This window comes from Perca fluviatilis, chromosome 11 (assembly GCF_010015445.1).
Source record: "Perca fluviatilis chromosome 11, GENO_Pfluv_1.0, whole genome shotgun sequence".
NCBI lineage: Eukaryota > Metazoa > Chordata > Actinopteri > Perciformes > Percidae > Perca > Perca fluviatilis.
Genome location: NC_053122.1, coordinates 4,858,045 through 4,872,085, shown reverse-complemented (window position 1 = coordinate 4,872,085; position 14,041 = coordinate 4,858,045). Strand labels below are relative to the sequence as shown.

The window sequence follows — 14,041 nt, the reverse complement described above, 5'->3', positions numbered from 1 at the left end:
TATGTCGAAAAAATAAAGTCATAGTATACTATGACTTTTTTATGATTTTTTTCAAAAAATGAGTCACGGTATAGTATGTTGAAATTTTTTTTTCAAAATGTCATAGTATAGTATGACAAAAAAAACATCATAGTATAGTATGTTAGTTAAAGCTGCTATCTGAAACTCTTTGTAATGGAAAACCAGTGAGCTGACCCTGAGTTGCCTTCTCCGGGCTGTTACATGTTTTTTACCTGATGGCAGGAATGTGACATTTAACAAAATCATTCTGTGTACGTGTGTGTGTGTGTGTGTGGGTGTGTGTGTGTGTGGGCTTGTTTAACTATATTTGTTGGGTCCAAAGACCGAGAGTCCAGTATACTATAAAAAAGTCTTAGTACAGTATGTCGAAAAAAGCCTTAGTACAGTATATTGAAAAAAGTCAAAAAAGTCATAGTACAGTATGTTGAAAAAAAGTCATAGTATAGTATTTCGAAAAAAAGTCAAAAAAGTCATAGTATAGTATGTCGAAAAAAAGTCAAAAAAGTCATAGTATAGTATGTCGAAAAAAAGTCATAGTACAGTATGTCGACATTTTTTAAATAAAAGTCATAGTATAGTATGTCGAAAAAAAGTCAAAAAAGTCATAGTATAGTATGTCGACATTTTTTAAATAAAAGTCATAGTACAGTATGTCGAAAAAAGTCATAGTATAGTATGTCGAAAAAAGTCATAGTATAGTATATCGAAAAAAAGTCAAAAAAGTCATAGTACAGTATATCGAAAAAAAGTCAAAAAAGTCATAGTATAGTATGTCGAAAAAGGTCTTAGTATAGTATGTCGAAAAAAGTCATAGTACAGTATATCGAAAAAAGTCAAAAAAGTCATAGTACAGTATATCGAAAAAAAAGTCAAAAAAGTCATAGTACAGTATGTCGACATTTTTTAAATAAAAGTCTTAGTATAGTATGTCGAAAAAAGTCTTAGTACAGTATATCGAAAAAAAGTCAAAAAAGTCTTAGTATAGTATGTCGAAAAAAGTCATAGTACAGTATGTCGACATTTTTTAAATAAAAGTCTTAGTACAGTATATCGAAAAAAAGTCAAAAAAGTCTTAGTACAGTATGTCGAAAAAAGTCTTAGTACAGTATGTCGAAAAAAAGTCAAAAAAGTCATAGTATAGTATGTCGGAAAAAAATGTCAAAAAGGTCATAGTAGGGTATGTCGAAAATGAGTCATAGGATAGTGTGTCGAAAAATTCATAGTACAGTATGTCGAAAAAAGTCAAAAAAGTCATAGTATAGTATGTCGAAAAAAGTCATAGTATAGTATGTCGAAAAAAGTCATAGTATGGTATGTCGAAAAAAGTCTTAGTACAGTATGTCGAAAAAAGTCAAAAAAGTCTTAGTACAGTATGTCGAAAAAAGTCTTAGTACAGTATATCGAAAAAAAAGTCAAAAAAGTCATAGTATAGTATGTCGAAAAAAGTCTTAGTACAGTATACGAAAAAAAAAAGTCAAAAAAGTCATAGTATAGTATGTCGAAAAAAAGTCAAAAAAGTCATAGTACAGTATGTCGAAAAAAGTCATAGTACAGTATGTCGGAAAAAAATGTCAAAAAAGTCATAGTATAGTATGTCGAAAAAAAGTCAAAAAAGTCATAGTATAGTATGTCGAAAAAAAGTCAAAAAAGTCATAGTACAGTATGTCGAAAAAAGTCTTAGTATAGTATGTCGAAAAAAGTCTTAGTATAGTATTTCGAAAAAAAGTAAAAAAAAGTCATAGTACAGTATGTCGAAAAAAGTCATAGTATAGTATGTCGAAAAAAGTCTTAGTACAGTATGTCGAAAAAAGTCTTAGTACAGTATGTCGAAAAAAGTCTTAGTATAGTATTTCGAAAAAAAGTAAAAAAAAGTCATAGTACAGTATGTCGAAAAAAGTCATAGTATAGTATGTCGAAAAAAGTCATAGTATAGTTTGTCGAAAAAAGTCATAGTATAGTATGTCGAAAAAAGTCATAGTATAGTATGTCGAAAAAAGTCTTAGTATAGTATGTCGAAAAAAGTCATAGTATAGTTTGTCGAAAAAGTCTTAGTACAGTATGTCCGAAAAAAGTTGCTTAGTATAGTATTTGAAAAAAGTAAAAAAGTCATAATTACAGTATGTCGAAAAAGGTCATAGTATAGTATGTCGAAAAAAGTCAAAAAGTCTTAGTATACGATATGTTGACAAAAGTCTTAGTCAATTGCATCGAAAAAAAGTCAAAAAAGTCATAGTATAGTATGTTCGAAAAAAGTCTTAGTACAGTATATCGAGAAAAAAAAGTCAAAAAAGTCATAGTATAGTATGTCGAAAAAAAGTCAAAAAAGTCATAGTACAGTATGTTGAAAAAAGTCTTAGTACAGTATGTTGAAAAAAAAAGTCAAAAAAGTCATAGTATAGTATGTCGAAAAAAAGTCAAAAAAGTCATAGTACAGTATGTCGAAAAAAGTCTTAGTATAGTATGTCGAAAAAAGTCTTAGTATAGTATTTCGAAAAAAAGTAAAAAAAAGTCATAGTACAGTATGTCGAAAAAAGTCATAGTATAGTATGTCGAAAAAAGTCTTAGTACAGTATGTCGAAAAAAGTCTTAGTATAGTATTTTGAAAAAAAGTAAAAAAAAGTCATAAGATACAATTATGTCGAAAAAAGTCATAAGTATATTATGTCGAAAAAAAGTCATAGTATAGTTTTACCGAAAAAAGTCATAGTATGTAGTATGCCGAAAAAAAGTCATAGTATAAGTATGTCGAAAAAAAGTCATAAGTATAGTATGTCGAAAAAAAGTCCATAGTATGGTATGTCGGAAAAAAGTCTTAGTACAGTATGTCGAAAAAAAAGTCAAAAAGTCTTGAGTACAGTATTCGAAAAAAGTCAAAAAGTCTTAGAAGTATTACAATTATGTCCGAAAAAGTCTTAGTACAGTTGCTCCAAAAAAAAAGTCAAAAGAGTCATAGTATAGTATGTCGAAAAAGTCTTAGTACAGTATGCTCGAAAAAAAAAGTCAAAAAGTCCAAGTATAGTATGTCGAAAAAAGTCAAAAAGTCATAGTACAGTATGTCCGAAAAGTCATAGTACAGTTATGTCCGAACAAAAAGTCATGAGTATAGTATGTCGAAAAAAGTCAAAAAAGTCATAGTATAGTATGTAAAAAAAAGTCAAAAAGTCATAGTACAGTATGTCGAAAAAAAGTCTTAGTATAAGTATGTCGAAAAAAAGTCTTAGTATAGTATTTGAAAAAAAAGTAAAAAAAGTCATAGTACAAGTATGTCGAAAAAGAGTCATAAGTATAGTATGTCCGAAAAAAGTCTTAGTACAAGTATGTCGAAAAAAAGTCTTAGTACAGTATGTCGAAAAAAGTCTTAGTATAGTATTTGAAAAAAAAGTAAAAAAGTCCATAGTACAATTATGTCCGAAAAAAGTCATAGTATAGTATGTCGAAAAAAAAGTCATAAAGTATAGTTTGTCCGAAAAGAAGTCATAGTATAGTATGTCGAAAAAAAAGTCATAGTATAAGTATGTCGAAAAAGTCATGAGTATAATTATGTGAAAAAAGTCTTAGTATATTATGTGCGAAAAAAAAGTCATAGTATAGTTTGTGAAAAAAAGTCTTAGTATAGTATTTCGAAAAAAAGTAAAAAGTCTTAGTACAGTATGTGCGAAAAAAGTCTTAGTACAATATGTATCGAAAAAAAGTCTTAGTATAGTATTTCGAAAAAAAGTAAAAAAAAGTCATAGTACAGTATGTCGAAAAAAAGTCATAGTATAGTATGTCGAAAAAAGTCATAGTATAGTTTGTCGAAAAAAGTCATAGTATAGTATGTCGAAAAAAGTCATAGTATAGTATGTCGAAAAAAGTCATAGTATAGTATGTCGAAAAAAGTCTTAGTATAGTATGTCGAAAAAAGTCATAGTATAGTTTGTCGAAAAAAGTCTTAGTACAGTATGTCGAAAAAAGTCTTAGTATAGTATTTCGAAAAAAAGTAAAAAAAAGTCATAGTACAGTATGTCGAAAAAGGTCATAGTATAGTATGTCGAAAAAAGTCAAAAAAGTCTTAGTACAGTATGTTGAAAAAAGTCTTAGTACAGTATATCGAAAAAAAAGTCAAAAAAGTCATAGTATAGTATGTCGAAAAAAGTCTTAGTACAGTATATCGAGAAAAAAAGTCAAAAAAGTCATAGTATGAGTATGTGTCGAAAAAAAAGTCAAAAAGTCATAAGTACAGTATGTTGAAAAAAGTCTTAGTACAGTATGTTGAAAAAAAAGTCAAAAAAGTCATAGTATAGTATGTGAAAAAAAGTCAAAAAGTCATAGTACAGTATGGAAAAAAGTCTTAGTATAGTATGTGAAAAAAGTCTTAGTATAGTATTTAGAAAAAAAAGTAAAAAAAGTCATAGTACAAGTATGTGCGAAAAAAAAGTCATAGTATAGTATGTGTAGAAAAGTCTTAGTACAGTATGTCGAAAAAGTCTTAGTATAGTATTCGAAAAAAAAGTAAAAAAAAGTCATAGTACAGTATGTCGAAAAAAGTCATAGTATAGTATGTCGAAAAAAGTCATAGTATAGTTTGTCAAAAAAAGTCATAGTATAGTATGTCGAAAAAGTCATAGTATAGTATGTCGAAAAAAGTCGAAAAAAGTCATAGTATAGTATGTCGAAAAAAGTCATAGTATAGTTTGTCGAAAAAAGTCTTAGTACAGTATGTCGAAAAAAGTCTTAGTATAGTATTTCGAAAAAAAGTAAAAAAAAGTCATAGTACAGTATGTCGAAAAAAGTCATAGTATAGTATGTCGAAAAAAGCATGTATAGTATGAAAGTATAGTATGTAAAAAACATAGTATAGTATGTCGAAAAGTGTAGTAGAGTGGAAAATCTAGTATAGATTAAAAAAGTCTAGTATAGTATGTTTTAATAAAAAGTGTAAGTATGTGAAAAGTTTAGTAATTGATTAAAAAAAGTCATAGTATAGTATTCAAAAAAATCTAATAGTAAAAATAGTATAGTATGTCGACATTTTTTAAATAAAAAGTCTTAGTATAGTATGTCGAAAAAAAGTCATAGTATAGTATGTCGAAAAAAGTCTTAGTATAGTATGTCGAAAAAAAGTCTTAGTATAGTATGTTGACATTTTTTAAATAAAAGTCTTAGTATAGTATGTCGACATTTTTTAAATAAAAGTCTTAGTATAGTATGTCGACATTTTTTAAATAAAAGTCTTAGTACAGTATGTTGACATTTTTTAAATAAAAGTCTTAGTACAGTATGTCGACATTTTTTAAATAAAAGTCATAGTATAGTATGTCGAAAAAAGTCTTAGTATAGTATGTCGAAAAAAGTCTTAGTATAGTATGTCGACATTTTTTAAATAAAAGTCTTAGTATAGTATGTCGACATTTTTTAAATAAAAGTCTTAGTACAGTATGTTGACATTTTTTAAATAAAAGTCTTAGTACAGTATGTCGACATTTTTTAAATAAAAGTCATAGTATAGTATGTCGAAAAAAGTCTTAGTATAGTATATTGAAAAAAGTCAAAAAAGTCTTAGTATAGTATGTCGAAAAAAGTCATAGTACAGTATGTCGAAAAAAGTCATAGTATAGTATGTTGAAAAAAAGTCAAAAAAGTCATAGTATAGTATGTTGAAAAAAAGTCAAAAAAGTCTTAGTACAGTATGTTGAAAAAAAGTCAAAAAAGTCATAGTACAGTATGTTGAAAAAAAGTCAAAAAAGTCACAGTACAGTATGTCGAAAAAAGTCTTAGTATAGTATGTCGACATTTTTTAAATAAAGGTCATAGTACAGTATGTCGAAAAAAGTCAAAAAATCATATAGTATGACGGGAAAAAGGTCAAAAAGGTCATAGTAGGGTATGTCGAAAATGAGTCATAGGATAGTGTGTCGAAAAAATTCATAGTAGTACAGTATGTCGAAAAAAAGTCTTAGTATAGTATGTCAAAAAAATAAAAAAGTCATAGTATACATGATTTTTTTCAAAAATGAGTCACAGTATAGTATGTTGAAATTTATTTTTCAAAATGTCATAGTATAGTATGACAAAAAAAACATCATAGTATAGTATGTTAGTTAAAGCTGCTATCTGAAACTCTGTGTAATGGAAAACCAGTGAGCTGACCCTGAGTTGCCTTCTCCGGGCTGCCAGCCTGCTCTCGGGCCTCCTCTGAAGCTGAAGGTGCTGCTGGTGTAAATGGAAAGGTGACACCTCCTCCACCTGAGGAGAGCATAGCACAAAGACCTTCAGGGGCTACACATTTATACATTCCACTTGATTAAACAAGGCATTAAAGAACTCTGTTTCTTCATTTTCCTTCCTGAAATTAAAAATGAACATGGTTATAATGTGTGGAATTACATTGAGAGGAAAGTTAGCACTTTAAACTGTTACATGTTTTTTACCTGATGGCAGGAATGTGACATTTAACAAAATCATTCTGTGTATGTGTGTATGTGTGTGTGTGTGTGTGGGCTTGTTATAATTTTGTGTTATTAGGCATTAAGTTTGTGATGGTTAAGGTTATGTTAGGGTAAGGGTTAAGGTTAGGCATTTAGTTGTGATGGTTAAGGTGAGGGTAAGGGTTAAGGTTAGGCATTTAGTGGTGATGGTTAAGGTTAGGGTAAGGGTTAAGGTTAGGCATTTAGTTGTGATGGTTAAGGTTAGGGTAAGGGTTAAGGTTAGGCATTTAGTTGTGATGGTTAAGGTTAGGGTAAGGGTTAAGGTTAGGCATTTAGTTGTGATGGTTAAGGTGAGGGTAAGGGTTAAGGTTAGGCATTTAGTTGTGATGGTTAAGGTGAGGGTAAGGGTTAAGGTTAGGCATTTAGTGGTGATGGTTAAGGTTAGGGTAAGGGTTAAGGTTAGGCATTTAGTTGTGATGGTTAAGGTTAGGGTAAGGGTTAAGGTTAGGCATTTAGTTGTGATGGTTAAGGTTAGGGTAAGGGTTAAGGTTAGACATTTAGTTGGGATGGTTAAGGTTAGGGTAAGGGTTAAGGTTAGGCATTTAGTTGGGATGGTTAAGGTTAGGGTAAGGGTTAAGGTTAGGCATTTAGTTGGGATGGTTAAGGTTAGGGTAAGGGTTAAGGTTAGGCATTTAGTTGGGATGGTTAAGGTTAGGGTAAGGGGCTAGGGAATGCATTATGTCAATGACGGGTCCCCATATAGATAGTGTCACAAACCTCTGTGTGTCTGTCTCTATGTGTGTGTGTGTATTCACATTATATGTAACAAGCTGACCTGTTTGTGAGGCTGAAGTTCTCTTTGCAGACGGTGTCGAGCTCCCTTTCCCTCCGTTGGACTTCTCCGTGGTTACAGTCGGTGTAGATGTCGCTGTTTTAGCGGTGGTAGTCGTAAACCGATTTGGGAGTATACCCTGGACTAAGAAAGAACAACAACGATAAAAAAACTAATCAGATTCAGAACCATTTCTGCCTCAGACCACAGCTGCTTTTAAGGGGGAGTTCAAGTCAAGTCACAAGTCTCCATATGCAAAGGGGAGGGCTGAACGCTGAGCAACAAAGTGACCACGCAAGGGTGGAAACTCTGGGTTCAACATTGGGGGGGGGGGTTGAGATCTCCACTTTTGAGCAAAGTAGACATTTTGAATGTCAAAACCTTGATTTGATGCAAAAAAAAAACATTTTGAAAACTGCAAAAAAAAAAAAAAAAAAAGGTAAAAGATACAAGACCATGTACAGAATTTAGATTTCATACAGACTTCTAGCTTCTACAGGAGCAGAAACTTTTGTTCCAATACCTCACAGCTCGCAGTCAGTCGACCTCGGAGGGTTTAGACATTATGGCTCATAATCTAAATCCTTATGGAGAAAACGTACGGGATTTTTTTTCTTCCGGAACCACACTGTTGCGCTCTATAATGGTCAATTTTTGATGATTAATTAAAACTGATACAAGTCTGTGTTGGCTTCTTTAAGTCATTGTTCTGAGGTTTTACAAGGTCCGAATTTGATGGTTAAAGGGTTTTTGTTTTCAAGTTTTAGGAAGCAGTCCTAAAGAAATCCTGATTTTTGTTACTCAAGTCTGATTCGAAGTCTCTACAGCTCTGTCCGACTTCCTGTAAAAAAAATCATGAAATTCTACTCTGATAAAATGACACAAACATTTTGAAATGAGAAGATCCTGTGATATTAAAGGAGCATTGCTTGGTTTCAACTCACCGTGTTCATCTGAAGCTCCCTGCTCCCCTTCACCACCATCACCACCACCATCACCACCACCATCATCACCACCATCATCATCATCTTCATCATCTTCATCATCATCATCATCATCTTCTTCTTCCTCTTCTTCCTCTTTAGATAACGACTTTATTTCCTCCGGTGGACTGATTTGTGGTTTTGCTGCTGTCAGTGATGAAGTTGTAACGATGACTGAACCTGCAGAGACATCAGACATTAACAATAATAACAACTCACACTAATAAATGTTCATCGATCAACAATATTAACAATTAAAACATTTCTACAGATAGATTATACATTTTATTCATCAGAACTTTAATATATTTTGATGTTCTGTTGTGACAATAAAACTAAAAAGTTTATTTTTAAACTGCATTAACATTATTTAAGTGAGGACTCATACATAACTACAAATAGCTAATGTTAGGGAAATCTGTTTATATTTTGTTATATGTTTCTGGATTATTTATTTTAAATATATATCGGCCGATATATCGGATTTTTAAATCACCAAATATTTGTATCAATATCGGCCTTAAAAATCCTTAATCGGTCGGGCTCCAGTATAAATACTCTCTTACAGTAAAAGTCCTGCATTGAAAATGTTCCTTCAGTAAAAGTCTGTAAGTATTAAAAGTAAAGAAGAATCCTCCCATAGTACAAAAGTGCAAAGGATCCAACCAGTTGTGTGTTAAATGGTCTACACACACACACACACACACACACACACACACACACACACACACACACACACACCACACACACACACACACACACTTGTGTGTTTAACGGTCTGATCATCTCAGCTGGACTTATATATTGTCGTCTAGTTTACTTTATAATAAACCATCAGATTATATAAACTACATGTGTTTTTGTGTGAAGTAATCTTAATGTGTAAAGTAACTAGTAACTAAAGTAACTAGCAACTAAAGCTGTAACAGATGAATGTAGTGGAGTAACTAAAGTAACTAGTAACTAAAGCTGTAACAGATGAATGTAGTGGAGTAACTAAAGTAACTAGCAACTAAAGCTGTAACAGATGAATGTAGTGGAGTAACTAAAGTAACTAGTAACTAAAGCTGTACCAGATTAATGTAGCGGAGTAACTAAAGTAACTAGTAACTAAAGCTGTAACAGATGAATGTAGCGGAGTAACTAAAGTAACTAGTAACTAAAGCTGTAACAGATGAATGTAGCGGAGTAACTAAAGTAACTAGTAACTAAAGCTGTAACAGATGAATGTAGCGGAGTAACTAAAGTAACTAGTAACTAAAGTTGTAACCGATGAATGTAGCGGAGTAACTAAAGTAACTAGTAACTAAAGCTGTAACAGATGAATGTAACGGAGTAACTAAATTAACTAGTAACTAAAGCTTTAACAGATGAATGTAGTGGAGTAACTAAAGTAACTAGTAACTAAAGTTGTAACCGATGAATGTAGCGAAGTAACTAAAGTAACTAGTAACTAAAGCTGTAACAGATGAATGTAGCGGAGTAACTAAAGTAACTAGTAACTAAAGCTGGAACAGATGAATGTAGCGGAGTAACTAAAGTAACTAGTAACTAAAGCTGTAACATGAATGTAGCGGAGTAACTAAAGTAACTAGTAACTAAAGCTGTAACAGATGAATGTAGAGGAGTAACTAAAGTAACTAGTAACTAAAGCTGTAACATGAATGTAGCGGAGTAACTAAAGTAACTACTAACTAAAGCTGTAACCGATGACTGTAGCGGAGTAACTAAAGTAACTAGTAACTAAAGCTGTAACAGATGAATGTAGCGGAGTAACTAAAGTAACTAGTAACTAAAGCTGGAACAGATGAATGTAGTGGAGTAACTAAAGTAACTAGTAACTAAAGCTGTAACAGATGAATGTAGTGGAGTAACTAAAGTAACTAGTAACTAAAGCTGTAACAGATGAATGTAGCGGAGTAACTAAAGTAACTAGTAACTAAAGCTGTAACAGATGAATGTAGCGGAGTAACTAAAGTAACTAGTAACTAAAGCTGTAACAGATGAATGTAGCGAGTAACTAAATTAACTAGTAACTAAAGCTTTAACAGATGAATGTAGTGGAGTAACTAAAGTAACTAGTAACTAAAGCTGGAACAGATGACTGTAGCGGAGTAACTAAAGTAACTAGTAACTAAAGCTGGAACAGATGAATGTAGTGGAGTAACTAAAGTAACTAGTAACTAAAGCTGTAACAGATGAATGTAGCGGAGTAACTAAATTAACTAGTAACTAAAGCTTTAACAGATGAATGTAGTGGAGTAACTAAAGTAACTACTAACTAAAGCTGTAACCGATGACTGTAGCGGAGTAACTAAAGTAACTAGTAACTAAAGCTGGAACAGATGAATGTAGTGGAGTAACTAAAGTAACTAGTAACTAAAGCTGTAACAGATGAATGTAGTGGAGTAACTAAAGTAACTAGTAACTAAAGCTGGAACAGATGAATGTGGGAGTAACTAAAGTAACTAGTAACTAAAGCTGGAACAGATGAATGTAGCGAGTAACTAAAGTAACTAGTAACTAAGCTGTAACAGATGAATGTAGCGGAGTAACTAAAGTAACTAGTAACTAAAGCTGTAACAGATAAATGTAGCGGATTAACTAAAGTAACTAGTAACTAAAGCTGTAACAGGTGAATGTAGCGGAGTAACTAAAGTAACTAGTAACTAAAGCTGTAACAGATAAATGTAGCGGATTAACTAAAGTAACTAGTAACTAAAGCTGTAACAGATAAATGTAGCGGATTAACTAAAGTAACTAGTAACTAAAGCTGTAACAGATGAATGTAGCGGAGTAACTAAAGTAACTAGTAACTAAAGCTGGAACAGATGAATGTAGCGGAGTAACTAAAGTAACTAGTAACTAAAGCTGGAACAGATGAATGTAGCGGAGTAACTAAAGTAACTAGTAACTAAAGCTGTAACAGATGAATGCAGCGGAGTAACTAAAGTAACTAGTAACTAAGCTGGAACAGATGAATGTAGCGGAGTAACTAAAGTAACTAGTAACTAAAGCTGGAACAGATGACTGTAGTGGAGTAACTAAAGTAACTAGTAACTAAAGCTGTACCAGATGAATGTAGCGGAGTAACTAAAGTAACTAGTAACTAAAGCTGTACCAGATGAATGTAGCGGAGTAACTAAATTAACTAGTAACTAAAGCTTTAACAGATGAATGTAGTGGAGTAACTAAAGTAACTACTAACTAAAGCTGTAACCGATGACTGTAGCGGAGTAACTAAAGTAACTAGTAACTAAAGCTGGAACAGATGAATGTAGTGGAGTAACTAAAGTAACTAGTAACTAAAGCTGGAACAGATGAATGTAGCGGAGTAACTAAAGTAACTAGTAACTAAGCTGTAACAGATGAATGTAGCGGAGTAACTAAAGTAACTAGTAACTAAAGCTGTAACAGATAAATGTAGCGGATTAACTAAAGTAACTAGTAACTAAAGCTGTAACAGGTGAATGTAGCGGAGTAACTAAAGTAACTAGTAACTAAAGCTGGAACAGATGAATGTAGCGGAGTAACTAAAGTAACTAGTAACTAAAGCTGGAACAGATGAATGTAGCGGAGTAACTAAAGTAACTAGTAACTAAAGCTGTAACAGATGAATGCAGCGGAGTAACTAAAGTAACTAGTAACTAAGCTGGAACAGATGAATGTAGCGGAGTAACTAAAGTAACTAGTAACTAAAGCTGGAACAGATGAATGTAGTGGAGTAACTAAAGTAACTAGTAATTAAAGCTGGAACAGATGACTGTAGTGGAGTAACTAAAGTAACTAGTAACTAAAGCTGTACCAGATGAATGTAGCGGAGTAACTAAAGTAACTAGTAACTAAAGCTGTACCAGATGAATGTAGCAGAGTAACTAAAGTAACTAGTAACTAAAGCTTTAACAGATGAATGTAGTGGAGTAACTAAAGTAACTAGTAACTAAAGTTGTAACCGATGACTGTAGCGGAGCAACTAAAGTAACTAGTAACTAAAGCTGGAAGAGATGAATGTAGCGGAGTAACTAAAGTAACTAGTAACTAAAGCTGTAACAGATGAATGTAGCGGAGTAACTAAAGTAACTAGTAACTAAAGCTGTAGTGGAGTAACTAAAGTAACTAGTAACTAAAGCTGTAACATGAATGTAGCAGAGTAACTAAAGTAACTAGTAACTAAAGCTGTAACAGATGAATGTAGTGGAGTAACTAAAGTAACTAGTAACTAAAGCTGTAACACGAATGTAGCGGAGTAACTAAAGTAACTAGTAACTAAAGCTGGAACAGATGAATGTAGCGGAGTAACTAAAGTAACTAGTAATTAAAGCTGGAACAGATGAATGTAGCGGAGTAACTAAAGTAACTAGTAACTAAAGCTGCAACAGATGAATGTAGCGGAGTAACTAAAGTAACTAGTAACTAAAGTAACTAGTAACTAAAGCTGCAACAGATGAATGTAGCGGAGTAACTAAAGTAACTAGTAACTAAAGCTGGAAAAGATGAATGTAGTGGAGTAAAAAGTACAATATTTCTCTCTGAAATGTAGCGGAGTAGAAGTAGATAAGACTCAAGTAAAGTACAAGTACCTCAACATTTGGACTTAATTACAGTACTCCATTTAATGTACTTAGTTACATTCCACCACTGGCACACACTTTACCAAGTGAGCTAGAGGTCACCCCGAAACCATCCGCATTTCTTTATCACCTTCCTCAGATGACTTCTCCATCTCTCTGGGAGTTGTAGTCCTCAGGGAGGTTGTAGTCCGACTGGAAGGTGAGGTGTCAGCGCGTGAAGCTGTGGGTGCTGAAGACGTCACCGTGTTTTCATCTCCGAAGCTGAGTGCCGAGAGTATGTCCGGCTCTGCTTCTTCTTCGCTCAGCGTTTCTCTGTCGTAGACGAACGGAACTGAATCTGCAACAGGGAACTGAATGTGTTATGGAGAGAGTTTGGAGAAATGTAGGCCAGAGGAAGTTCTGACTCCAGTTATCTAACACACTGTTATCCTCACGCGTTGGTTGATGAGACTAATGACACCAGAACTCAGAGATCAAAACTGAGACAGATAGATTAAAGTCAAGAAAGTTTACTGAAGTCCAGCATTCAAGTTTACACAACACAACTGTGGGGTCACAAAATGACACTAAGTTTCCCTAACCGCAGACAAATGTAAACGGAGTTCAAGTCAGCAAAGTCTATGTCAGATTATGAACCCCGTCTAACCATATTTATAATCTTTTATCATCTTGCTTAAAGGGATACGCCACCGTTTGTTGAAATAGAGCTTATCACGATCTCCCAAATCTAGGTTGCCGTTTGAATCGATTTTTAAGGGAAGAGCAAAGACACTTTAGGAGAGGAATGTTAAAGAAATAAAAATAAAAACTTCTCTAGTGACAAACTTGTACTGTTTTCTATTCCTCTTTTTTTCTATGTTTTACTACCTGTTATTATATGTTTTAATGTTTTGTGTATGTTATGTTGTGGTCTACAACATTTTAAGTATGTCCTGCCTCTTAGACTGTAAAACTAGTTCACCTACGGGTACCAATAAAGTCACCTAACCTAACCTAACCTGCACGGATACAAGTCAGGATAGTCAAGTTCAGGCCTTCGGGGACATTAACAGAAGGAAAACACATTTTTGAGTGGAGGGGACCATTAACTTTTCAAGACAGATGATGTTATTTATCTTTCTTTCCTCCTTTTTTTCTGTTTATGCCAAACATAGCAGAGATCAAATGCATCCCTTCCTGTGTGGCGGTTCATAGCGACCAGACAGGCAACATTTAGAAATGTTCTTT

The 14,041-nt window shown here is 32.9% G+C and overlaps 1 protein-coding gene across 2 annotated transcripts in view; it reads right to left on the bottom strand.

Annotated features, from left to right (window-relative positions):
* oc90 (otoconin 90) overlaps positions 1-14,041 on the bottom strand; it is a 50,749-nt gene that overhangs the window by 16,127 nt on the left and 20,581 nt on the right. For both annotated transcript variants that reach the window (XM_039814499.1, XM_039814498.1), the window contains 4 exons: positions 12,945-13,151; positions 8,205-8,423; positions 7,264-7,404; positions 6,151-6,246 (listed from right to left, as the gene is read on the bottom strand). In XM_039814499.1, the coding sequence (XP_039670433.1) occupies positions 6,151-6,246; positions 7,264-7,404; positions 8,205-8,423; positions 12,945-13,151 (663 nt within the window). The remainder of the gene's footprint in view (positions 1-6,150; positions 6,247-7,263; positions 7,405-8,204; positions 8,424-12,944; positions 13,152-14,041) is intronic.